At 42.4% G+C, this 25,014-nt stretch overlaps 2 protein-coding genes across 8 annotated transcripts in view; one reads left to right on the top strand and one right to left on the bottom strand.

Annotated features, from left to right (window-relative positions):
• The first annotated feature begins 824 nt into the window (after window positions 1–824).
• cracr2aa (calcium release activated channel regulator 2Aa) lies at window positions 825–13,866 on the top strand. 6 transcript variants are annotated; one of them, XM_053885893.1, is made up of 19 exons: window positions 830–921; window positions 2,571–2,673; window positions 2,858–3,164; window positions 5,558–5,672; window positions 5,746–5,926; window positions 7,243–7,389; window positions 7,453–7,543; window positions 7,612–7,707; window positions 8,383–8,570; window positions 8,661–8,732; window positions 8,815–8,860; window positions 8,922–8,998; window positions 9,076–9,397; window positions 9,519–9,651; window positions 11,523–11,604; window positions 11,682–11,796; window positions 11,868–11,969; window positions 12,259–12,335; window positions 13,304–13,866. In XM_053885893.1, exons 3-19 carry the CDS (start codon window positions 2,925–2,927, stop codon window positions 13,389–13,391), a joined length of 2,172 nt encoding a protein of 723 aa, XP_053741868.1. In that variant the 5' UTR covers window positions 830–921; window positions 2,571–2,673; window positions 2,858–2,924; the 3' UTR covers window positions 13,392–13,866. The 6 variants fall into 6 exon arrangements, with proteins under 6 accessions (XP_053741866.1, XP_053741868.1, XP_053741865.1 ...); XM_053885890.1 differs by having other exon boundaries at window positions 2,814–3,164; XM_053885895.1 differs by having other exon boundaries at window positions 2,571–2,737; window positions 2,814–3,164; window positions 5,561–5,672.
• Window positions 13,867–13,980: 114 nt separating this feature from the next.
• The window catches only part of LOC128770905 (protein arginine N-methyltransferase 8-B), a 28,101-nt gene continuing 17,067 nt past the window's right edge, over window positions 13,981–25,014 (bottom strand). For both annotated transcript variants that reach the window (XM_053885896.1, XM_053885898.1), the window contains 6 exons: window positions 23,670–23,812; window positions 23,209–23,296; window positions 20,681–20,796; window positions 18,270–18,420; window positions 16,178–16,299; window positions 13,981–15,306 (listed from right to left, as the gene is read on the bottom strand). In XM_053885896.1, the coding sequence (XP_053741871.1) occupies window positions 15,223–15,306; window positions 16,178–16,299; window positions 18,270–18,420; window positions 20,681–20,796; window positions 23,209–23,296; window positions 23,670–23,812 (704 nt within the window). In that variant the 3' untranslated portion in view covers window positions 13,981–15,222. The remainder of the gene's footprint in view (window positions 15,307–16,177; window positions 16,300–18,269; window positions 18,421–20,680; window positions 20,797–23,208; window positions 23,297–23,669; window positions 23,813–25,014) is intronic.

Raw genomic sequence — 25,014 nt, 5'->3', positions numbered from 1 at the left:
CTGAAGCGGAACGCGGACCTGCTATGCTCCGTGAATAGCTGCATAAAACGAGTGCAAATGGTAGAAAAACAGCAACATGTATGTGCTGATTCCTGTTGAATTATTTTTGTACACTTGCCTACTGGGCCCAGGAACCACAGTCATATCTGACATTGTACTGCCCTCACCTGATCACTGACTGTATTACAATAACCGGATATATATTTTTATTTTTTCAGTAGTGTCCATGTCTAAATTCTCGTTTTTATTTGTGCAACGATCACTTTTATGAGAATAAACTAAATACTTTTCGAATGTGGAGGCACGAACTGCCCGGGTATGGTGACATGGAAATCGTTGTATAATATCGTTTTACAATAACGTATTAATACGTGCTCAGATTATTTTTCTTCTTTCTTTGTTACTCCCCTTTTTTAAATAAACAATTTATTCCAATAAAGACTGAAATAGCTGTTAAATCATATCTTACAATTCTCTTGTTTTCTGTCGCTGTTTTTATGTGTGTGACTTTTTTTTCTGTATGGCATTTTTTGTATTAATTTTCTATTTGTTGACATGGCACGATAGTTGTAAATTTGCATTATTTTTACATTTTTGTCAAAATTTATCAATTAATTTGGACAGACGAATAAATTCTTTAATTTTACTTAATCCTGTAAAATTATTGACTGCGTAATAATAGTTGGCATTCATTCATCCCTTGCCACGCCTTTGTATTATTTCTATTTATTTTGTTTTATGTCAAGTTGCTACTTCCGGGTTGGCGTTGCCGTGGAAACGCACGATGAGTTAACTAGCCCCGCCCTCCAGGTTTGCTCAGTCAGAATCAGTCAAATTTCAGCCGCCACTTTGACAAGTCACACTCCAGTGAACAGCGGATAACTCCCGTCACCGGACAAAGTTGCCCGTTTTAACTCGCTGGTACGTTGCTTTTTCATTGTGTCTTTGTCAAACTTCATTCTGTTGAGGTTGGTTTCAGCAGCCGTATCAATTTTAGCCACCAATCTTCGAGCTAACGACGTGAGCCGCACAGTTTAATTCAGGAAATGTTTATCCTCAGGAAGTTTCTCAATGTTAAGATGCAGGAAGTGGCGTCTGCACGTGTTGTCGAGTCATACAGAACGTATTGAAAGTTGAAATGCTGTTGCCTTCTGACTTTTCTTATGTGGCCAGGAGCCATTTGAAGTCGCAAACCCTGAATCTTAGCTCAACTGTCGTGACTTGTTGAACCTGAACTATGAACGTGTAGTCTAATGCTGCTCAAATATTTGCAGACATTAATTCATTTTAAACACGGGTATGATGAGTCTGCCTCATTTTCAAGTTCAGAACTTTTTTGTCTTTCACGGTCAATGGGAGAACACATCTGCCTCAGAATGTAAATAGTTTTCTTCCAATGAATGTTTGCATAATCTGTCAAACAAACTTTGGTCCACAAATGGAACATTCAAATGAAAAGTACTAAAAGATAAAATTGAAAAAATGCACTAGGGAACATAAATAAACACCAACTTCGAGCTATACACACTGGTGACCAGATCCAAGGTTTGGTGTGGGACCAGTCCTGGTGTCACAGAATTCACCACTCAACTGGGTCAACCTCATCCTAAAGTGTGTCAGGGCCACCAGCGGAAGGTCCCACTATCAGCAGCAATATTGTGAAAGAGCAAAATTTTAATAACATTGAGAGACAAAGGCACAGTAGAACATAGAGTATGTAAAGAGAATTTATGTGCTGAAAGTTTCCACATGTTTTATAGATTTTGACAACCACAAATGATGGATGCTTTTGTTCTTATTTCAGAAATGCCAATACAGTTTTGACTCATAAGATAAGGATATATTTGAGATGATGTCTTTACTATTTGAATCTTTCTGGTGCAGCCAATTACAGTTCCATAATGCTTTTTTGGTGACACACAGTCAAGTAGTGGTGATGTTCAGGCATATTCATATACATAAATAAAGAATAAAGAAGCATTTCCTGCTTTTTAATGTGTTTTCCCCTACAGTAGCTTTTTAGAGAGATACATGTCAAAGAAATAAACCACCTAATATTACATGCATTTCGCTTCCAGAGGTCCAATATGGAAAGAGTTGGTGATGTTTCTGACCTGTAGGCAACATGACTCCCCCATTTTCAAGACACTTGGACCGGCTGACATCAAAAAAATGGAATGTTCTGATTGGACACACTTCTTATTGTCAAGACCAAAATAATGTGTCATTCTTTCCTCACTGCACTTCCTCAGTTGACTTCCTCAGCGATTTGTCTTCTGTTACCAGAAGACTGTTTGAACTTGATTCCATAAATATGACTGCACACATATTTTAACATGATTTGGAATCAAAAGTTTTAGCAAAACAGTTTAGGAAAAAAGAAAATAAACCATAATGATGTATAAAATATCTAATGCAAAAAAAAAACAACTATTTGGTGAGAGAGTTTGCGATATAAGACTAAGTTGCAGTATCTAATATATATATAGAATTTTATTTTTTGCTTTGTTTTCTGTCATCATTTCTCTCATTGTCTCTCTCTTTTGCTTTTTTATTCTTTATGTGTCCAGTTGTGAGGACAGTCTTATACCTACTTTTACCAATTGAACAGTCACGATGAGCCACAGATTTAAGAAGGCGCTCTTCCAAACCACTGCATCCCACTGACCTGCAGTAAGCCATTCTGGTCAATACTTCCACACATACCGTTCAAATCTCACTCCAACTTTTCCTGGAGGTGGGTGGTCCTAAATGCTGCCTGTCTTTATAAGTTTCTCAGTTCCTTCCTAATGTTGTGTGTCTGTTTTTAATAGCGAAGCCTCCTCGCCAAACATCGACTGTCCGTCTCTTTCATCAGTTTCATCAGCAATTTAAAGCGCTGGTTGCTAAGAGATGAGATTCAGCGGCAGTGGTGAAAAGCTCTGATGCACAGCAGCCAAAAGTGTGACCTCTCGCCCATCTCTTTCACCTCCTCTGGAGACCTCCATGCTTTCGCTATGACTTCAACTGCTTCGCCGGTTCGAACAGCAGGGAGAAGAAGAGGGAGCAGCTTCAAGTTAGAGAATGGCCGCATTGAAGAAAACACTTTACAGGAGAAAACCTTTGAGTTTTTCCAGCTGTGTGACATTGAGAACAAGGGCTTCATCACCCGGCGGGACATGCAGGTGAGGACGCAACTTTTTAACATGCATAAACAAGATTTATGTTGGCAACATGGAGACAAATCATCACACTGTCCAGATAGTTTATGAAACTACACAACATGATTATATACACATTCATTCATAGCATGCACCTGTACTCTCCAGATCATGAAAGAGATGGGGAGCAGAGTGTAGTCAGTGCTGAGCTTAAAAACACTTCAGTGTCATTGTTATGTTGATTCACTCCCTCCTCACACGTTCATCTATGCAATTGCTCCAGCTTTGATGAGCCACTCATGTCCTCCTGCGCAGCATAAATAAATGTGCTCTGCTTTTGGACTGTGGAGCCTAGAGTTTATTATCACTTTGAATGAACTTGAGTTAAACCAATAAATCCTGAATCCAACTACTCTCTCTTTATCTTAGGGTGCATTTTTGAAGGTACTGCAATGCCTCCCAGCTTACCGTCGGGGAGCAACCGTTTATTGTTTATTTATTATTGTTGTTTATTGACCTGTGTACATGATGTAAAAGCATGAACCATTAAATCATTTTAATTCAGACATGTTTTAATAAACCTCTTCAAGGAGGCAAAAATAGAGAAAAAAAAACGAATGCAGCAGCTATTCTGTCAAAATGACAACTGAAAAACATTTAATTCGATGTGAGACATCGCTCTCTGGTGAATCTCGTGAGACTTTACTATGTCCGTGAAATATTTACACACTGGCCTGTTATGATTTCATTGGTAAGATCTGTGTACTTTTCTCTTCTTTTAAACACTAGTTATGGGCTTCGTACTCTGAGATCACATAGATAATCCTGCTGTGTATTTTAGGTGTATTTGCCGTCGATACGCAAATTATCCACATAAATTTATTCTGATAATAAATTCACAGCGTGGAATGTCAGATAGTAGACTTTGTTTTTAACTACATTTCATTCTTTGATCACATTGTTATTCAACTCAGACTGAACTTAAACCAATATTGAGATTATATCTGACATCATTCTTCTGTTTACACAACCAACCTCAATATTTTGACTCCATTGTGTCAGATCAGTTGTAAGACTGGTGTTTGCTGACTTAAGGAAAATGTTCTGCGCTGATACCGAAGGGTCTGACATCCCAGCTTTTCTCCTGTGGACCGACCCAGGATTATATGGGCGGCCTCAGTCAACAGTCGTGAGCAGTGCAAACATGCGCATAAAACCTGAGCGCTTTTTACTGAGGTGCGGCTATTTGCTGTGACTGCTGTGGTTTTGGGAAAATTTGGATTGACGCTTGGTGGATTACCAAGTACTGTCCCTCCCTTTTCAAAGATTTTGGAGTAAAAGTGGCAGAATCTGGGTCTGGACACTGTGAACATTGAAGACTGGAAGACCAAAGTTATGTTAGCCCACTGCATGTTAGGGCTTTTATTTGAATTGTTTCATTGTATATTTTAGGGCTGTCAAAAGATTAGAATTTTAATCTAAATGAATCGCACTAGAGTTGAGTTAAATCACATATTTTGTATCTGTTTTAGTAGTAGTAGAAAGGTTTTTTTTAAAGCTTTTCAGAGGTCATTCTAAAGACAGTATTGACAGTATCTGTTATGTTGGGTTGTTGCAGTAAACAAATGTTTGCAGGAGGGAAGCATTATTGGCCACTCTTTGTTGGAAACATCTTCCTTAAAGTTACATTTAGAATAGATACAAAATAATATATTATTTCGCTTAATTAAAATTTGTATCTATTGGCAGCCATATTATATTCACTATGAAATAAAGTGTTTCATTGTGTTCCTTTTATTTATGTGTTTCAATTCATTGATTCATTTCAATGATGCATGTGTCTCAACTTGCCCTGTTGTGTTTGCATGCTCTCCCATACTTGTGCAGAAAACATACAAATGAAATTAAAAGCACTTTTATTCTGTGTTTTTAGTATGAACCATTCAGGGCCAAAGGTAAACCAACAATGTTACAATGCCAATGGAATTTTTAAATGCAGAAGAGGACAGCATGGTTGAGTAAGATGAGGATTGTGTCACTCCTTTGTCAACACGATCCTCTGTAGGTCGCTCACTGAAACTGTTCAGCTGGACATGGGAAGCAGTTCAGATCATTACCTCCCATTCTGCCCCATTGATCCTCAAAGTGAATGTGGAAGCCAGTTAACTCTTAAAGCTGGAAACACTCTAAGACTTTGCAACAGGTTACCGTTGCTGGTTGGATTTACGCTATAGCTGCGCCTTCAGAAATGTGATGAAGGTCTGAGCCAACCTTGGTAGAGCTGCTGCTTCTTTGCATTATGTCGTCCTAAAATGACGAAGCTTTGCTGTTTCAAGACTTGTCATGCAGAACATGGTTCAGAGCCGCTGTTTTTATGTCCCTGAAGCCTAAATCACCTGTGTTTGATGCTCTGTTAGCAGAGGCTGAGCGGGGAGCTTCCTCTCAGCGTAGAGGAGTTGGAGAACGTGTTTGACACACTGGACTCTGACGGCAACGGGTTCCTCACCCTGGAAGAGTTTTCATCCGGCTTCAGTAGGTTTGCTGTTCGGGATGAGAATCACCTGATTTGGATTGCACCTGTTTATTTATTTATTTATTTTTGTAGGTAAATTCTTGAATGGCCAGAACATTGCGCCGGACGTGAACATGAATGAGGGCTTTAAAAGTTCTCCAGAGGTTCTGTACCAGTCCCAGTGGGAGGGGAGTCTGGCTGCATCAGAAGATGAAGAGGAGAAACACTTCTGTATGCTCATGGAGAACCTGGGAGCCAACAGCGTGTTTGAAGAGTGAGTCTGAAAGTGTAGCAAGCTGTTTTTACTTTGCATCATACAGTATCTCTGCCAAGGTCAATAGTTGACTGAGACTTTATCAGCTGTCCAAACAAACTTGTTTCCATTCTGTTGAACATTGGGTGTTGTGTCTGATGGCTATTTTAAGTTGGTGCAGAAAAATGACAGGCGCTGAAGTCTTCATGTCTTGTATTTCTTTTCTTTCTTTCTGTGTTTGCGCCTTGATGTGCAACAGAATCTTGGCAGATTAACCTTATGGGTTTTCATTTTTCTACTTCCTATAGTTCATTTATATTTGCTGACGTATTTCAATTTAGACTCTGCTACTCTCTATTATCATCTTCGTACATTCACTGTGAAAACTCTGCCTGTTGTCCAAATCCACAACATTTGAATGTACTGTAGATAGATAATTAATATAAATCCTTACTTTACTGATACTAAGCTGGGTAAATAAAGCATTTGATTATGACCTCATTGACATTTCAAATCCAATAATATAGATTATACAGTCCAAAAACATTGTTGTGAAATAAGCCTGGTAGAGGTCTCAGAGTGCTCTATTATTATCATTGTGATTTTCTGCAGTTGCCCAGCATTTCTTACCGTCAGTGATGCTCATGACTCGGCCTCAGTTCAAAACTACTGTTGGCATTAAAGTGAGAATTATTTGAAAACGTGACGTAATATCAGACCTTTAAACCAAATAAACAAAACTAAAGGTTGAGGATGAAATGACATTTGACTTCAGGTGGTGCGGCACTAAGTTGAATCGACCTGTGCCGGGAGTTGAAGATTGATTCCATCACTTCATCGCACAAGAACTTCACTGTAGAAGCTGGTGAAAATATTGCTACGGTTGCTTTTAATGAAACTTTATTTGATTAAAGGCCTTTCAAATACCTCCAAAACAGATGAATAAATTGGCCAGTCTCTCAAAAAGCAGCTTCAGGAGGCATTCATTTCATATTTTAAAATGGGTGGCTACGGCCAAAGTGCCAGGATAGGTAGCTCGACCCCGTAATTTCAGTCAGATCGGGTTGCCCCAGTATTTGGACCTAAACCACCCTGCAATAGACCTGGTTATTCATCTGCATCAGCTTCGCCACCACGTGTTGTGACTGTGCGTCCCATACCCACCAGTAAAGGGCTTTGACACCTGCCATGTTCAGATGTTGTCGCTTTTTTTTTTGTCAGATCTAGTCATTCATCTGTCCAGTTGGACTCTAAGTCACCATCTCTTCTTCAAACTAAAGCGACGACCCTGGTATTCACAGTTTAAATGAGGCATTGCTGTCCTCCTCACTCTCTAGTTCCGCTGAGGTGCGCAGTCTGTGGGCACAGCTGCGTCGAGATGAGCCACACCTTCTGTCCAATTTCGAGGACTTTCTTGCACGTGTGACGTCTCAGATCATCGTGGCCAATCAGGAGAAGAGTGAGATGGAAAGCGCTCTCAAAAGGTCTCTGACAAACATTCTTCTCTCTTGAAATATTGCACGTTCATGACAGTTTCTTGCGTGCAGAAAAGCAGCCACGCATGACGATGAGATCCAACGTCTGTATGAGGAGATGGAGCAGCAAATCAAGAATGAGAAGGACAGAGTGCTACTGGAGGTACAGTGCTACCGTCAAACTTGAAAGAAGAAATGTTGAGTTTCTGTTGATGTTTTCTTCCTTTTTAGGATTACAAGCAATTTCTGTCCCGCAGCCAGACCCTCGAGCATCAGCTGACCAACAAGGAAAAGGAACTAGAGCAGCTTTTTCATAAACAAAAGAGGGTACGTTTAATAATGTGCGGCTGTGTTCTCATATTGTTGTAGAAATTGAATTAAACACTGCTGAAATGAGCACTCAACTCTGGTGGGATTTACATAAAGTGCTGCAGTAAATGTCTGTTCCTAAGCAACAGTGGATGTGAACTGTGTAGATACCCCACTGACTTACCCTTTTTTTAATCTGTTCCTGCACTTACATATATTAATGGGGCCCTATTATGCTAAAAATAACAAATCAGGCTCCTTTACAAAATGCACCTATTCCTTTAGCCAGCTGTTAAAACTTCATGAAGTGATGAGAACTGGCATCACTAAACCGTGTTGAAGGCCATGAAGCATCATGGGATTGACAACTCACCGCACTGTGAGACTTTGAAACTTTGAAACTAGACATATATATAACATTTTTATTTTGGTGTGGAGGGCCCCTATTGGGCTAGTTCAGGGGTCACGAGCCAAGTGTTTCAGTTGAGGTGTTTAATTCCTCTCAGGTGGTCGTCTCTTCTCAGTTATTTCTTGGTGTGTCTGGCCACTACGTGCTACGTTGCCAGTTTATTCCTATAGTTCTAAAATACTGCAAGGTTGTTGCTTAAAGTGCAAGAAACTGTCATATTTTATCATAGATTTTATTGCTTTTCGTCCCTCTAAGATGCATTTCTCTTTCTTCTTCATTCGAAGCTGGAGAATCAGTGTGAAGAGCTTCACAGCGAGCAGCACGAGACCAGAGTGGAGAACGTGAAACTGAAGCAGACCAATGACGAGCTGGCCAGAGAACTGGAGCTCACCACGCAGGAGCTGGTGCTGGCTCAGGAGCAGCTGAGCGTTCTGCAGGACCAGTCGGCACGGCTTCACGAGGAGAAGGAGATGTCAGTGCTGGAGATGTTTGCACTTCATCGCCATGCATGCAAAACGCCTCTGACAATGAAGTCAAACATTGTGTGTCACTTCTTAAACAGAGAGATCTACAGGCTGACGGAGGGGCTCCAGCGTGAGAGGGCCAGCCTTCTGAAGCAGCTGGACCTGATGAGGTGCAAGAAGTCTGACTCTCACTGTGTTGCACCTTCACACTCAGTTGTGGGGATTTATGACTCATTTTTCAATTCATTTCAGAGAAGTGAATAAACATCTGCAGGATGAGAAGGACATTTGCTATCAGGTACTATAAAATGAAAGTCCTCGCTGCTCTTCCGGTTTGAACCTGACACATGTCTTTACAGAAACCAAAGAATTCCAAGAAGCCCACTGTCGCCCATCAGAGGGCGTTTTTATCCAAACAACTCAGCATCTGTAAAAGGTGACTTAAAGAAGACGGCTGTTATGTTTTATTCAATATCTGCCTATATAATGAATGTGTTGTGTGTGTTTGTGCAGTGAAGGGCAGGATCCGCCGTCACCCACCGTGAAGCAGAACCTTCATAACGCTTCATGTCTACCCTCCCTCTCGAAGTCACCGACAGGTTTCCTCCACAGGATCATCTCCATTGAGGAGGACCACCTCCCACACCTGCTCCAGGTGGACCACCATGCTGAGAGGTCACTGGAGGTCTGCAGAGAAGGGGAGGAAGTGGAGAAGGAGGAGAACTTTGATCTGGAGATGAGTGACATTTGCGACTCCATAGTTAAGCGGGCAAATGAAGAGAGACCCCCTACTTCTCCACGAGGCCAACCTGTCGGGAAGGAGACCAGCATGACTGTAAGAGCGTTAACAAGAGGAGTCCTGAAAAATGCATTATGTTAACTACTCAGCATGTACTTCTTATTGCCACGATATTTTATTTATACTGAAGAGTCCTGAGTTTACTGTCCTCATGCAGGAGGAGAGTCGACCTTCACCTCCTGATCGCCTCTTCAAAATCATTCTGGTTGGGAACTCCAATGTTGGGAAAACCTCTCTGCTCCGACGCTTCTGTGACGACTCCTTTGAGACCGGCACCTCAGCCACTGTGGGTGAGGATTTAGCGCCGACCACTTTGGTCTGCTCCCGTCGGCTCTGTGTGTCTCGTAGTAACAGAAACCTAATCTCCCACCTGGTTATAGTTGGAGTTGTTTTTAGTGTATCTGCAGTGTTGACATCCGTGCGCAGGAACATCAATTGCACTTTAGAGTCAGCGTGTCACATGCTAATGTCATGGAGCACTGCTCCTCCGTGACCTTGTTCAGCCATCGGAACTGGGACCTCCACGCTTCTCTGAAGCCTTTAGGCCTGTAACTCAATGTCCTGTTGTTTTGCACTCTTTGAAAAACAAAATTGTTTGTTAACCTTTTGAAATGAATTCAGTGGAATATGATTAATTGACTAAAAGCAAATGTTTTTGACCACTTGTGAAGCAGCCGCTCAAGATGATTTCATGAAACACTCAACCAAAGCCACTATATAAACATGAAAAATTATATAAGAGACAATAAACATCACAGCTGCACAATATAAAATAAAAAAGGGGCGTTTCTTTAGCATGGAATCATGGATCGCTGTGAATGAATAAATTGCAGAAATAATTGAATATAAATAGGTTTGCTCTTTAATTCTGGGATGGACACTAACTTATCGTACACAATCTACCGCCAAACACAATCTCCACGATGGCAATTCTGCATCTCACGATAAATTCCATAAACACGTGACACACTTGCTGACTTATTTTTAATACAGGGAACCTTTGACAATGACACTGGTTGACTCTGAGTCTCTGGATCAGTCTTTATTTTATTAGACGGAGTGGTCCTCAAAGGTTCTCTGACGCGGTCGTCTGCCTTGGTTCATATCAATACATGCAGGTCTCCAGCTGCACTGGCGCCTTGGTGAAACACCCTGGTGAAAATAGTAGGACGGAGCTCTGCTCCAGTATTGGCGGCGGCGGCGACCTCTTCTGGGTCTGCGATTAGGGTTCACTGATCGCGGACACACACTCTCACAGGCAGCGCTAATGCTACGACCCGCATCAGTTAGGGACCGTCAACAAAGTATTAGTGACATCTTCAATAAGGCGATGGGAAACAACCATTTTAGGAGAGAGAATTGTGAAAATGGTTTTTCATCGCACAAGACAAAGGACTGACAGTTTGTATGATAATTTCGACAACAGAATGTGACTAAATCATTTAGTCACATGATTTCTAATATTTCTTCAATAGCATCTCGGAAGTGTGTCCAGACGGGTCCACAGTTAAAGTCAACTGTTAAGAGACTTGAGATACAGCAGACAGACGGCTCAATTTAACCCCTAAATGAAACTGGCAGAGCAGTCTGTCAGACACGAGCGGCTTCTACCAGAGACGTGAAACATTGAATTTCTCATCTCTACACTTGGTTAACTATTATATTTAGACATAAACAAATACTGATATTGGAGACAAAGTCCGCTCATGAGTTTCATCATAAAACCGTTTCAAGTAGTAGTAGTGTGTGTCATAAGCTGAGTCTTCTTCACGGCCAGGTATTTGACTCCAACTCTGAATTAACCACTACTTTCAGAGCAATATAATACATGTTTGCAGATGTAAATGATTGGATGTCAGTGTTGAGTCTGTAGTTGTAGTGTCTTATTGAAAACTGATATGGTGGAAAGGTTGTGTTTCTTCTGCAGACTCATGACCAATTGTTTATTTACAGTAGCATGAGGGTGGTCATGAGTCTGACCACAGATGTGGGGGAAGGCATGGTGGTATACTCGCAATTCCTCAACTGTTTACTGGTCACAGAGCACAAAGCTCATTTGTTGACTAGTTTTTATTCTGAATAGAACTTGACCTCACAATTATAAATGTCTGCATTCAAAGAATGAAATAAAATTATGAAGCATTATTTTTTTTACACACAGGTATAGATTACAGTGTGAAGACGATTATGGTGGACCACAGCCAGGTGGCGCTCCAGCTGTGGGACACAGCAGGGCAGGAGCGGTGAGGCTTCCACTCATGAACGTTTGGTGAACAATAAAAGCGCTTCATGTCCCGCTGTGTGTGTGTGTCCACTCCAGCTATCACAGCATCACCAAGCAATTCTTCCGAAAAGCAGACGCCGTGGTGGTGCTGTATGACATCACGTCGGAGCACAGCTTCACCGCCGTCCGTCAGTGGCTGACCAGCGTGAAGGTAGCGATGAAATGTCTTCACATACGTGGCTTCACGTGCGGCATGCTGAAATATTCAGACGTGTCTCGCAGGAAGGCGCAGGTGAGGAGATCACTGTGATGCTTTTGGGAAACAAGACGGACAAAGACGCTGACAGACAGGTGGAGCGCGCGGTTGGAGAGCGACTGGCCAAGGTTTGTGGAGTTGGGGAGGAGAGAGACTGTTCGTCTACATGTCAACATCTGCACTCACTCGCTGAGCAGTTTCAAATGTAGCCATAGCTCAAGTACACCAGATACATTCTTGTTCTCTACAGTAAGATGTTAATAGAAGCAGAAAAAGAAGAAGAAAATATTAAAGTATATTATGAGTACAGTTGAATCATAATCCAAGCCTGATAGAAGCCCAGGGGCAGATCCAAGACACGATTTGTCTGTGAAGCTGGATGACTGTTTGCTCACTGACATGGCGTCTCTCTTCCAGGAGTGTGGCATGTCCTTCTCCGAGTGCAGCGCCTGCTCGGGACAGAACGTGATGGAGTCGATGCTGCATTTGGCTCGGTGAGGTTAACACCCTTCCAGCTCGCTCATGTGTTTTAATACTGTGCTCTGCTCCTCCCAGCCTCCAGTTTATAGTTATATTCTTATTGTTAATATCACACATAAAAAATATTCATGTCATATACATCCAATATTTCATCAAATTAACCAGAATAAAAACTGAAATGGGGGTAACATGAATATAATATAAACTCATGTCATGGTGTAGACAAAATCCAAAACACCTTTCAAATTGTCTGCTGCAATCTCTGTCGTATGTGGACATACAACATTAGTTTGATGTATTGGAGTCACACTTGAGAAAAACCACAAAACACGACTTGTTTGTGTGTGTATTCGCAGCATTTTAGCCCATAATTTAGCATTATAAAGTATTGATCAGTATTAAGGCTGACCAGATATTAAGTGTAAATAAACAAGTGTTTAGTTTTTGTAATAGTTAATGTGTTCCCCAATCTGATTTTTAATAAATCATGGGCAAGATTTTGGATTTGGATTTGGCTATGTGGAATGTACATTATGTCAGAATGAGATCAACAATTGAACTGAAAACTTTAGATTATTTTTCATCTTGGTGGTAAATGGAATTTTAAATTGAAATATCTGGTCTGGATTGTTTAAGGTGTATTGCTCCCCATAACTCTAGTGTATATTTGTAGTTTCTTCTTTCACTTCACAAAATGAGCATTCAATGACTCCAACTCTCCAAAGTAATATATGACTGTGAATGTAAGATGTATTTTCTTATGAACGACAAATGCTGTATATGAGGCAGCGACCAATCTTTTTTTTCTAACTGAGATCATCAAGGTCAGGTTCCACAAGCTCCGCCCATCCGTGGTTATGTAGCTGCAATGTTCACTGCATGGTTTTGACAAGAACATTACGACCCTCTTAACTTCCTCTGACAACCCACTTCACATCACGTAGCAGCAGCTCCATCAGCTTGCACCATTGACTTTTCTCAGGATCCTGAAAGAGCAAGAGGACCGGGCGAAGGAGAAAACCATCCAGCTGGTGGGAAGCTCCTCAGAGAAGAGAAGATCCTGCTGCTGACAGATAATGCACAAACACACTCCGTGGCACTACTTTTTCCTCTCACAGCAGCTTTGCGTGAACACTGCGTGGACAAACAATAGATGTATCCCACGACACGTACACTGAAACTTCACGCCCCAAAAAATGGTATAAATGTCATCTTTTTACATTTTTAAAATGATTGTACACAAGTTTTTCTGTCAATAATAATGGTTATTATTATATAACTCAAAAATGCAACTAATTTCAGAGGTAATTCAATGGACTCATAAACTGTGAGAATACTTGTCCCAAACTTGATGTGTATTTTTGAATGAGTTTTAATATATTGTTGTAGCATCTGTTTCATTGTTAAATCTGTTAGTTTTTAAAAATGTGCAGTTAATTTTCCACTGTTGTTTGAAAAGTCACTAAAAGTGTATCACTACTGTCGCCTTAATGTATGAAACAGAAATTGTGTGAAGAATAAATAAAGTTGATGTTGTTAATAATAAAGGAAGACGTCTTCGTCGACATAAAGAGCAACAGCACCACCCAGCGGAGGAGTTTTCACATTGTCGTTTATTCACATCAAACGTTGCAGCAAAACATCAGTTTCTACATTTCATTTCAGTTCGCGCTCAGCTTTGTTTAAGTTTGGGTGAAAACTATATAAAGATTATTTTTATATATAGAAAAAAAGTGATCTGATCCTCAGCTGCATGTCTGTAATGGATTTTTGTTATCAACGGAATCCCATGTGTTTCACATATTTATTTGTCAAGTCGACTCATATGTCACATGACAGCTCTCTGGACTTCAAGTATCACTAACCTTCCACTATAAAAAAATGTGCTCGTACCGTTCACTGCCTGTGGACCTTGGCGATGACTGAAAGAAGAGCACCAATGAGGTGGAAACACCAACACAACAAGTCAAAGCAAACACACCGAAGCAGCATTTTTTTACAGTTCAACACCACTACATTGTTCATGGACAACTGTCGCCCTCTCTTAAATCATGTGTGGGTTTGGGGTTTTAAGCGCATTCTTAGAACTTAAATGTTATTGGTGAAGAAGCAGCCCTTAACATGAAGGAGAGTGTGGCAATCCGTCCTTAAAATTGCCCACGACTTGCATTAAACTGCCCTAAGATGGAAAGATCGCTTCAAGACATTGCCATAACACTTTGTTATTGTCGTTTGTTGCAACTTAAATTTCATTTTTCATGCAAGTATTCCTCATTAGTTTGAATTTAATTTCACATAAATGTTATTTTTTTCTTCCACTATTTGCTTCTACTTGTGCATTTGAGAACAAAATTCATGCTGTGGTCGGGATGGTTCTTATGAGGCCTTTAATATGGGACTGCGATCATGAGCTTTTATTGCGTCAGTTACGGTAAACGATAAAACTTAGGTCCAGTTTCTCTATGTGAAAAAACAAATCTGTCATTTTTAAGGTTGTTTTCTCGACATGGATCAAGTCAGACTAATTCTGAGGTCAATCCATTTCAGACTAGTGGGGTTCAGGGCGGCATGAATTGGTTCTGGCGCACGAGCACTCCACACGTCCGTCTCTCACATGACACCACTCTCCATCACTGATGCTACTTACAACACGTTTTAGGTCCCAGTGGAAAGACACTCAACAAAACACAGACTGTCTCACACCAACACACAATATTAAGTTACATTCATGGAGACTCCAAATCCTCACTGACCTGGTGTTGTCAGCGTCACATTCAGAGAGTTTGTAACAGTCGGTTTCAGGGACTTCCTGCCTGTGGTGATGACCGTCGCCTCCCTCTCAGGTGTGACCCCAGGTGGCGGCTCCCTCTAGTGCTCAGACGCAAGGCTTGAGAGTTGAAGCTAGCGCATCTTGTAGTCGTGGGATATGGCGGCTTCGCACAGCTGTCCTTTAAAATCCAGCTCGAAGGTGAAGTCCAAGTCACGCTGAGAGACAGATGGAGACATCATGGATGAGCAAAGCAGGCGGAGGGAGGTTTGCTACTAGCAGATAAGGAAGCAGACACATGCTCGGCTTCACAGTCCCCGAGTGAGCAGAGGGAGCGGTGAGGAGGTCAGACGCAGTTCGTGTTTGTCGTGAAGCCGCAGCAGTTACCTCAGTGTGACTACTTTCCAAACATGACCAGACAAAGATCTGCCGCAGCGTGTGAGAGAAAACCTCTCGCCTACACAGCCAGAGACGTGTGTGGTTTTAGTCCACATCCTGTTGCAGTTCTCTGGATCTGTGTGGTCTGTGTTTGTTGTTACATCCGACTTACGACCTGCTCGATTTACGTCCACCTGTACTTACGACCACGGCCAGCAGATGCTTTTTTTTTTTAAATTAATGTCTGGCACCGCAGCACGTAGCAGGCCGGCATCGCGTACGACAGTTACGGCAGCACAGTATCCAGCATCTCACTCTCACACAGTGATCCACCACTACAGTAGCACCTATAACCCTTGTGTCTGCTGTTTTGAATGGCATTCCACTTATGTCCAATCCGACTTACGACCAGTTGGTCGGAACCGATCCCAGTCCTAAGTCGGATGTTACTTGTATAGGGACGCACTGATAATGGTATTAGGTATCGGTCCGATACCGGGCTTTAGTACCGATACTCCAGCTGAAGCATGGCCACCGATACCATGAAACCGATAAATTGACATTTTTTAAATGTCAGCTTATGAAACGTTTGTAAAAGTTGTGTACGTGTAATGGCAAGTGCTCTGTAACGGTGAGTACATTACTCGTGCATCCCTAGTTTAACGTGCTGATGAACATGTAAACGTGCAAAAATATGCGCGAAATACTCACAACGTTTTTGTCGTTGGGTTTCATGGCGATGCTGCCGGTGATTTCCTCTCCTCTTCTCACCGTCAGATAATCCTCCAGGTAAAACACCGTCTGCTTCCAGTGAGTGTAGGGGGCGTCTGGAGCTGCACGCATCATCACACAAGTGTCAGTCGTACGCTGCATCACCTACAACCCACCTCCACACCGGCCGACTCTTCATTCGCTTGAGGAAATTCGCTGAGAAAGATGGTGTGGTTTTGATAGTGTTGTGAAAGATGGCTGCTGTTTCTTGTTGCTGCAACATGTCAGACCAGTGTACCAAACACAGACAGGTCATGGCCACGCCTGAGCGCTCCCCGCGGCCTGCTGCCGATAAGACCTGACCGTCCTGGGGCAGCGAGGTGCAGCGCGGCCGCCAGACTGGCTCTTTGTGAGCGTGCTCAGATAAAAAGAAGCAGCCAGTCTCCAGCCCTCCCAGGTATTTGGCAGAGAGGAGCAGATATCCTGCGAGGCAGCGGCTCATTTGCTCCCTTTCAATGGAGCGGATGATGTCGATCGGCAGGTTTTTCAGATGAGTGTGTGTCGCCAGACGATCATTGAAATGACTCTAACACCCATGAGTCGCACCTTCGACGGTTTGCTCAGTTGAGCGCTTGCTTATCGCGTCTCTCCACCTGAGAGGGAACGGGCCAGACGTCCTCCCAGCACAGTGGCGCGCACACCTCCATAAAGTCCTTCGCTCAGGAGGAACTTTTTTTTATGTGGCGCATGTTTCTGTTCCTGCTGCGCTTCACTCCGCTGTTACAACATCCTGTCACTGTGAGCAGCTACAGTGTTGAAGCTGCTGAAGAAAGGCGTCTGAAATCCATGGATCCGTTTCAGGATTCAACATGAAGTGAATTGTCCTCACTGAGGATGTGTGTAGGTTCCTCTGCTGGCTGTGAGTGTGAGCTGCTTTGTCTGTGTGGCATAAGTCTACTTTTACTCCACAATCACTTAAAGATGTGTGTGTTAAAATACGTGTATCGATTATACTTTTTGTTTTCCATCGACTTGTCAATATCTTCGCGCAGCCACTAGAGGGCAGCCAACGGCCACATTTACAGCCTGAGGAATCTGCGCTGAGCACTGTGTGTCTTTGCATTTAACTGGAATTTCGTCCAACATTTTGATCATTGTCTGGAGGAAATCTTGCATTTTAAAGCCCATCAATGTTGATGTTGGTTAGCTAACGTTTTAAAAAAACTTTTTTGAAGAAAAGAATTAATTCTTTTGACAAAGGGGAAATTGAAATCTAAGAGATATATAGAGGAGGAAATGCGCAAAAATATGAGTATGCGATGCCCCAAAAATGGAAAACACACGATGAATTTGTTAAATGTAATTTTATAAATTATATATATAATAATATTTTTTTAAATAAACAAGTGACTGACTAAAACCGTGCTCTCTCTCTCTCTCTCTCTCTCTCTCTCTATATATATATATATATATATATATATATATATATATATATATTTTTATCCAAACTAAACAACATTAGCTACGCAAGGTTCAGTCCAAACACTGGCCATTGTTTCTGACGGTTTTTATTTGATGTGTGTAAATTGTCTGGCTGCTTTACTTCACCGTGTGTTTCTCTTTTGTTTTTATTCCATCAGGAAAATGTTACGCCTCCAACTGGAGACGACTGGATCATTGCGCACACATTTGTTGTGAATCCCTCACAACTGAAAACATTTCAGGCTCTTTTTTTCTCTCTCTGCTCCCACCGATCGATTTCATCATTTCGACGTGACATCAATCTATCGGGGTCCTGCTGCATCAGCACTTCTGTACACGCCTCTCGTGTTCGGCTTCTCCTCCCTCGACAGGTTTCTTTTATATCCCGCGATTTGACCTGTAGACGCCTCACTGAAGACGTCAAGAGTTGAAGCGAGTTCATGACTGATCTCAACCACTGGATGGTGCTGTTTCACTACAGACGATGAATGAATGATGGCTGGATGAACGAAAACGATTGAGTCATGAGGGAAAAAGAAGCCCAATTTCTCCCACCAGTTCTTCCTTTGAAAGCTGGCAGAAGAAAAAGACTGAATAGAGAGCGTCTCACCTGTAGAAAAGCCAGTCTTCTTGTGACACTTGGTGAACTCGATGTTGAAGTAGGTGACGAGTGCGTGGATGTAGTCGTTCCTCTGGATCTGCAGGCAGAACGCCGAGGTAAAAGACAGGTCCTCAGGCTTCACCGTGTAGATGTCCACTTCCTGGTGGGACAGTAAATGTATGCAGAGTTGGAAACATCAACGTTGGGCTTTATCTCATTTGTGCCGTTTGAACTGCTGCTGCTACAGAGCGACGCAGCTGGATTCTGGGTCTCCGAGCCCCGAATATTGTTGAACTGCCGATGATCTCCATGCAAATGTGTTCTGGTTTCCCAACGCAGCATCTGATACACCTCATTGTCATTCTAGGGCATGTTCCAAAAATAACCTGTCCTGTTCCAGATCCTTGTCTAAGCGCAGCGACACATCATGCCAAGCGTGATTACGCCCTAACAGCGGGGGCTCATCTGAAAACGTAACTTGGGGGGTGAGTGGGAAGGCAGAGGTGTGATAATCTTGTTTCATCGGCACTAGATAGATGCTGGCTGCCAGCTCGCCGGCTCGGCTGCCAGATGTGGTGGAGGACTGGGCTCGTGGGCCATATTCATGCTGGACCCGTCGATGCAGACGCGCTGGGCATTACAAAGTCGTGAAGAGCGTTTTCACTCTTCAAACTCTGCTCGGTCAAACTCACTTGTTTACTTCACATGAATCACAGTTGACAGTCCCAAGTTTTTTTTTTTTGTTTGCCACACTGCGACAGAGGTAATGAGTTTTAAGACTATAACGTTGTCAGTGGCTCGTTGCTGCTGGAGGTTTTATCATCCATAAAATCCAAAGTAGGGCTGTTATGCTTTGTTTATTTGGTTGATGTTTACACCTCATGTCTCGCGTTCAAATGAATGGCTGGTACTATTACATGTAGTGAGAAGTTATGGCGGCAAAGTTGGCGGAGCAGACTTCCTGTGAGTCAGAGGAACGGGCTTCAGGAGCTCTGCGAGGCTCTGGCTCAGGGGTGTCAAAGTCAATCACGCAGCAGATCCGAAATGTTAAACACAGTCCAAGACCCGGACGCATAAAATGAATCTTTATTGAATAGTTTACAGCTGGCTCTACTGTAACAGGAAATAAAGAGTCTAAACTGACTGATATCAAGCTTCCTTTAAATGAGTCAAGGCTCATTTTAGCATCTCTGTTGTTCGTCTCACACTATTGTTACAGTCGAGACCAAACTGAATGCAGAACTGCTACAGTAGTTTGTTCAAATGAAACCATTCTGGACTACTGTTTCTTTTGTGAAATACAAAGAAATACATTGTGTGTGTGTCTGACTAATAGACTGGTGCTTCTCTATTCAGTTGGTCTTGGACTCAGACCCCTCCTTGGTCTTGGTCTCGAGCCTCAGAGTCTTGTTCTCTGTCTTGATGAGGCTTCACAAAACAGTGTCATCATTTTCAGAGCCCACTAGGTGGCACTCTCTGCTCAAAAATCTTCGAATTCAAACGACCCTTTCTCAGACACCTCACATTAACCAAGAGCGCCATCCACTGAGTTTTGAAAATAAGGACACTGTTTCATGAAACATCATCTGCCCATCACTAGTCTCCACTAGAGGACGATTTCGAATACAAGTAACACAAAATACAAAACTATTACAAATAAGGGAAACTGTGTAGCACATTCGGTGAAGGTGATCCTGTTCCTGTTGGGATTTAAATCTGTTTCATGCTCTAAAATGACTTGGTGGACCCAATTTGACCCTTTAGTTTTAGGATTGACACATGCATACTGACAGTTCCATGACACAATTTTGTCTCATTATTAATAATTTTTACAAAAACAGACTTAAAATGTGACTCTTCTGTGGCTTTAATTTGAACCATCATGCATCATTTGGCACAACTGTGTCTCCTCGTATGGCTTTCATATTGTCTCCGATGCTGCATGTGTTTTCAATCCTCCCCTCAGACCGTCACCGGAATTTCACCTTAAAATTGTGAAGGAAACACCAGAATTGTACCAAATAACCAAACCCCATCTGAATGACAGCATTTATGATGGACGTCTGTTGACGATTCTGCATGGTTATTTCGCCATGTTTTCCTCCGATTCGGCCCCAAATGTCCGTGGTGTTTATCTGTGATTCCATCAGCTGAAGCTGTCACGCAGTCATCTGCTGTCGGAACGTCTCCAGATAAACTAGTATTACATTTCTTTGAATGACACATTCCACTTATGAGCCTCCAAACCATTCCTCCCGTCTGTTGGGTTTTGATTTTGTTTAAACCACAGTGCTCCTCTGTGAGGCTTTGCTGGACACACATTGGACACATTTTAGTCAGTTTGTTCGTCTGTGTGTTTCAGTTCTCGCTGTTCCTCTGTGTTCTCTTCTCATAGCTCTTGATCACGAATTGTCACCCACCTTAACCAGGCAGGAGTTGGTCACCACTTGTTTGGAGTCCACCACGTCCACCAGAGGTTCCTTCATGGCCACGTTTCGAATGCAGGTCATGTCAAAGCCGTACACGTTCTCCCACCCTGATGAATAACCACATGGCTCATTTAGTTGCCTCGCAGCAACGGCACATCCAGCAGCTTCCTGGAGCACTCTCATCCACCACCCTGGGTATCAGCCACCTCCCGTTCTCAAGCAGTTTCCTCTCTGACAAATGAAAGTCACTTTGTGACGAGGAAAAATTCGGAAACCTCCGACACACTAGGACTTGCCGCTCGTGATGAATCACCATATCCATTATTCATGGGAGGCTTTGCTCTGTGTGCGAGCAAATATACTAATGGTGACCTAAAAGGAGAGAACGTCCCGGGTTTGTTTGAAAGACAGCGATAATGAACAGGTCATGGAGCCGCAGGGATTTGTAAAGTACTGCATTTGCATTTCTCGCTGCTTCAGTCAAGTCCCGAGCGCCACTAATGACCAGCGGAATCTCCTGGCACAGCCATGAGTGGTCTGAAACCTTTTCCATTTCATTTGTGCAAACCTGTAAGTCTGGACTTTTAAACGGCTTCGACGCTAAATGAGAGCGCAACATCCACTTTACAGAGTTTTGCTGATAGCAGTGAAGGCAAATCAGCCGTCTGATGAATTTGCTTATTTGGCACTGAAATGTTCTTCTGCTCAGATTTGTTGGTTCCAATGGTGAAAGCTGGATATTTACAGTTAGTAGCTCATCACCAGCTGCATAGTTCTGAGGTGCTGAACACCTTGCAACACCAAGCAACTTGCCTTCATCATATGGAGGTATATTTAGAGTAAAGATCCGTCACAGGTTGCCACGTGCCGTTGGACTTCACATTTCAAACTAAGTGCTTGATGCGTCGAATGTCACCTGACGTGTGTGTGTGTTGGAAAGGCACTGAGGCTGTGACCCTGTCACCCCCAACATGTCCCATCCGCTGCTCCTCGACTGTAGCGTAAACCTCTACATCTCACCTCTACATCAGGGGTGCGCTGATCGCCGTGTTTTTGTCCGATAAAAGTGTTTTTTATTTCACTAAGCTATCAAACAACAGTCAAACTGAACACTGTATAAGAAGCATTTATTCCCCGTCCAATGAACAATGAGCAGATCAAACCCACAATGCAAACTTCACTCATCACTTGTTAAACACCGGAATGCTGCCTCATAACATGACAGACCGCTCCTCTTTTCATCGACTACATGTCCAGGGAATCTGTGTTCCAGATGTGCTATTAGCTCTTTGTCTTTGACAACAGAACTTGGCTGCTTCTCCAAAACAATAAACTCCAATGGCATTAGTTTTGCTTGTGGTTTGCTCTCTCTTTAGTTTATCTTTCGCTCAGTTAGCCTCTTGGTAGCACTCAATGTAGTGATGTGTGCTGTGTGTCTTGTCTTACCACGGAGGCTAACACCGTGGTGCCACTTTGTTGTCATTTTTCTTGACGTATTGCCAAACAACCACCGGTCGCTGGCTCTGATATCTGCAGCTGCAGGTGGGGGCTGCAGCATCACAACAAGTTGTGAGAAATGCCTGCTTTGTTTGGTCATTTTTGGTCATGAGTATATCATGAGTATATCATGAGTATAAATATAAATAGCGCCCTTTAAAAAACAATAAAAAATAAAAAATAAAATGAAATACAAAAAACAGTATTTGCCATTTGAGTGTTCTTTTAGAAGAGAAAAAGTATTGACTATAAAACCAAAGCTGGAAACAAGTTATTGATATATATTTAGTTATTCTGAAACATATGTGAACACTGCTTTATTTAAAATGGCCTCGCGACTCGTGTTCTCTTTTTCCTCAACTAAAGAAAAACAACTCCAGCGTCTTCCTGCCTGCATTAAAAGTAACTTCTCAAATTGAAAGAGAAACGTATAAACGCGATGCCTCTCCTATAGATAGCTATGCAAACAAAGCAGACTGACAATAGAAAGAACACATTCCTTTGACTTCCATGACATTATCTTGTTACAGTCTTGTTATATAACCTCCCTTTGGCCTCCTATTTATAATCCCACACACTCCTGCTTCCTTGGTTGCTGTTATCTGGGTTACACTTTGAATTAGCCTCCACCTCTTTGTCTGCAGAAGCGAATCGCGCTCTGCTGGCTTCGCAGCCAAACAAGACACTTGTTGACTTTTGCTTATGTTTATCGACCACTTTTTTGTTTTCACTGCAGGCTGCACTCGAGGGACGTCACTTTGATGTTCAGAATAGAGAGACGTTTTGTTGAAACATGGGTGTTTGTGATACATCTGCCAATGTGCCCCGTTCACATGACTTAAACACAGTGTGACATTAAGTGAATAAGACAACACCCGTGACTCCATTTTTCCAGAAGAATCCTTACCAGGAATTGAGTCAAGGTTGCAGCAGTGAAAGAACTGAGTTCTAGTAATCTTGCCTAGCAATATCAGAGGAGCGATGACCACACACAGACAGTCACAATTATTTATGTTACTCACAGTGTATCTTGAAGTCCTTGTACTGCCTGTCCTCGATGGCCACCACGTACAGAGAGGCACGATCAGGAAACATGAGGCCACCTGGTTTCTACGTGACAAATGACATCATTAGTCCACAACTTTAGCGGCAGGGTTTGGTTCTCAAGGTTGACACAGATCATAATTTGAATTATTGCAGTGCATGTCTCTCTGTTATCGGGTCGAGCAACAGAGTGCGACGCAAAAACTCCCTCTTAAGAAAATATACCGTGCATTGGCTTTATCTTATCTCAGAAATGAATTGCTTACAGACCCAGACCCAGCAACTCCAGGGAAAAGTTTTATTCAAAGTTTGTGTAAGAAAACAAAACCCCTGAAAGTCCTTTAGAGCATGAATGAAAAAGTAGGAACAGATTAAGTGAGGCTTCTTTAGTTTGAGATAAGCCGAGTCCTTTACAGTCTGAAGACGCCGCTTTACCTACCAGCCACTTATCCCTGGCAAATATGACCGTGTTGAGCATGGACTCGTAGAAGAGACAGTAGCCCATCCACTCCGAGATGATGATGTCCACTTTCTCCACCGGAAGCTCCACCTCCTCCACTTTCCCCCTGAAGATGGTGATGACTGAAACACATCCATTTCTCCAGTTTCAATCGTGGTAACAATGTGTAACGCCTTGTGAATGACTCGAGGGCAAAGACTCTCACCATTTAAAACCACAAGTTCCATCACGTAGCGCAACAGTTGAAGCTCTTTTTGATATTAGATTTCATGTAGGAATGTCCCCATTTTCAATAGGTGGGATTCTCTGTTTAAAAATGATGTGAGGTTTCATGGAAGTTGTTGTTGAAATCCACAGATTAAATAGCAGACAGTGCATCTAGTGACCAGAAAATAATGACACAGTTCATGGAGGTTTTCAAATTTAAATCAAAACTGTGTTCCAGATAAAAGAATTAAGGCGGGAGCTGTAAAGTATAACTAATGTTTGCCTTGTTTGGCAAACAAGATATTGTTTAAGTCACTGCATAATGTGGCTCCTATCCTTCCAACGCGGTCCCCATTTTACATAATGCAAACAAAGACATGACGTATTCTGTTTTTAAATCATCCAAATAACAGTGCACTCTCTGGTCTCAACTGAAACCGAGCGAGGGGTTTTGGATGGGAACACTGGTTGAGTGATGATGGTGGAGATGTTGGGCTCAGTGTGACACTGCACTGGGAGTCCAATGACGGATTCTTTTCTCGGGAAGGTTCATAGAAAAAGATTATTGCATTGTTTCCTGTGTTGGTGCCAGTTGGAGGACGTCTTGTTAGGACGTTTGCAGAAGACTGAAATCAGTAGGGCAAGAAGATTTTTCATTTAAAAATGTACAAGTTAAATTGGATGTGTGAAAAATCATTTCTGGAAAAGTGGCTGACAACATGATGAGGTCTGGAAGAGGGCAGTGCTTGTACGTGTCAAAGCTGTTGAATACGTTTCTGGGACGCAGTGGTGGTAGAATATCAATACTTCATTGACATTTACATGTGTATGTAGTTCATCCTTTCAGGGGGAGCACATGTGCTTGCAAATGGAGTGACACAGGCAGAAGAGCTGTAGGGAACAGCAGGTGACTTGTGTTGCCAGTTCGCTCAGGTGGGCGTGTGTGGACGTGAGGGGTGTGACACAGCAAGAGAGAGTGGGAGCGCGGCACCTGAAAGTGGTTGTTAAAAAAAAAAAAAACTTGGTCGGACAAGCAGAGACCCGGAGATTTTTTTCATACTGTTACCAGCGCGAGTCACAGCCCCGAGGTTCCTTACCACGGTTCGGAACTGATCGA

This window comes from Synchiropus splendidus, chromosome 14 (assembly GCF_027744825.2).
Source record: "Synchiropus splendidus isolate RoL2022-P1 chromosome 14, RoL_Sspl_1.0, whole genome shotgun sequence".
Lineage (NCBI taxonomy): Eukaryota > Metazoa > Chordata > Actinopteri > Syngnathiformes > Callionymidae > Synchiropus > Synchiropus splendidus.
The sequence above is the reverse complement of the archived record's forward strand: the minus strand, read 5'-3'. Positions and strand labels throughout refer to the sequence as shown.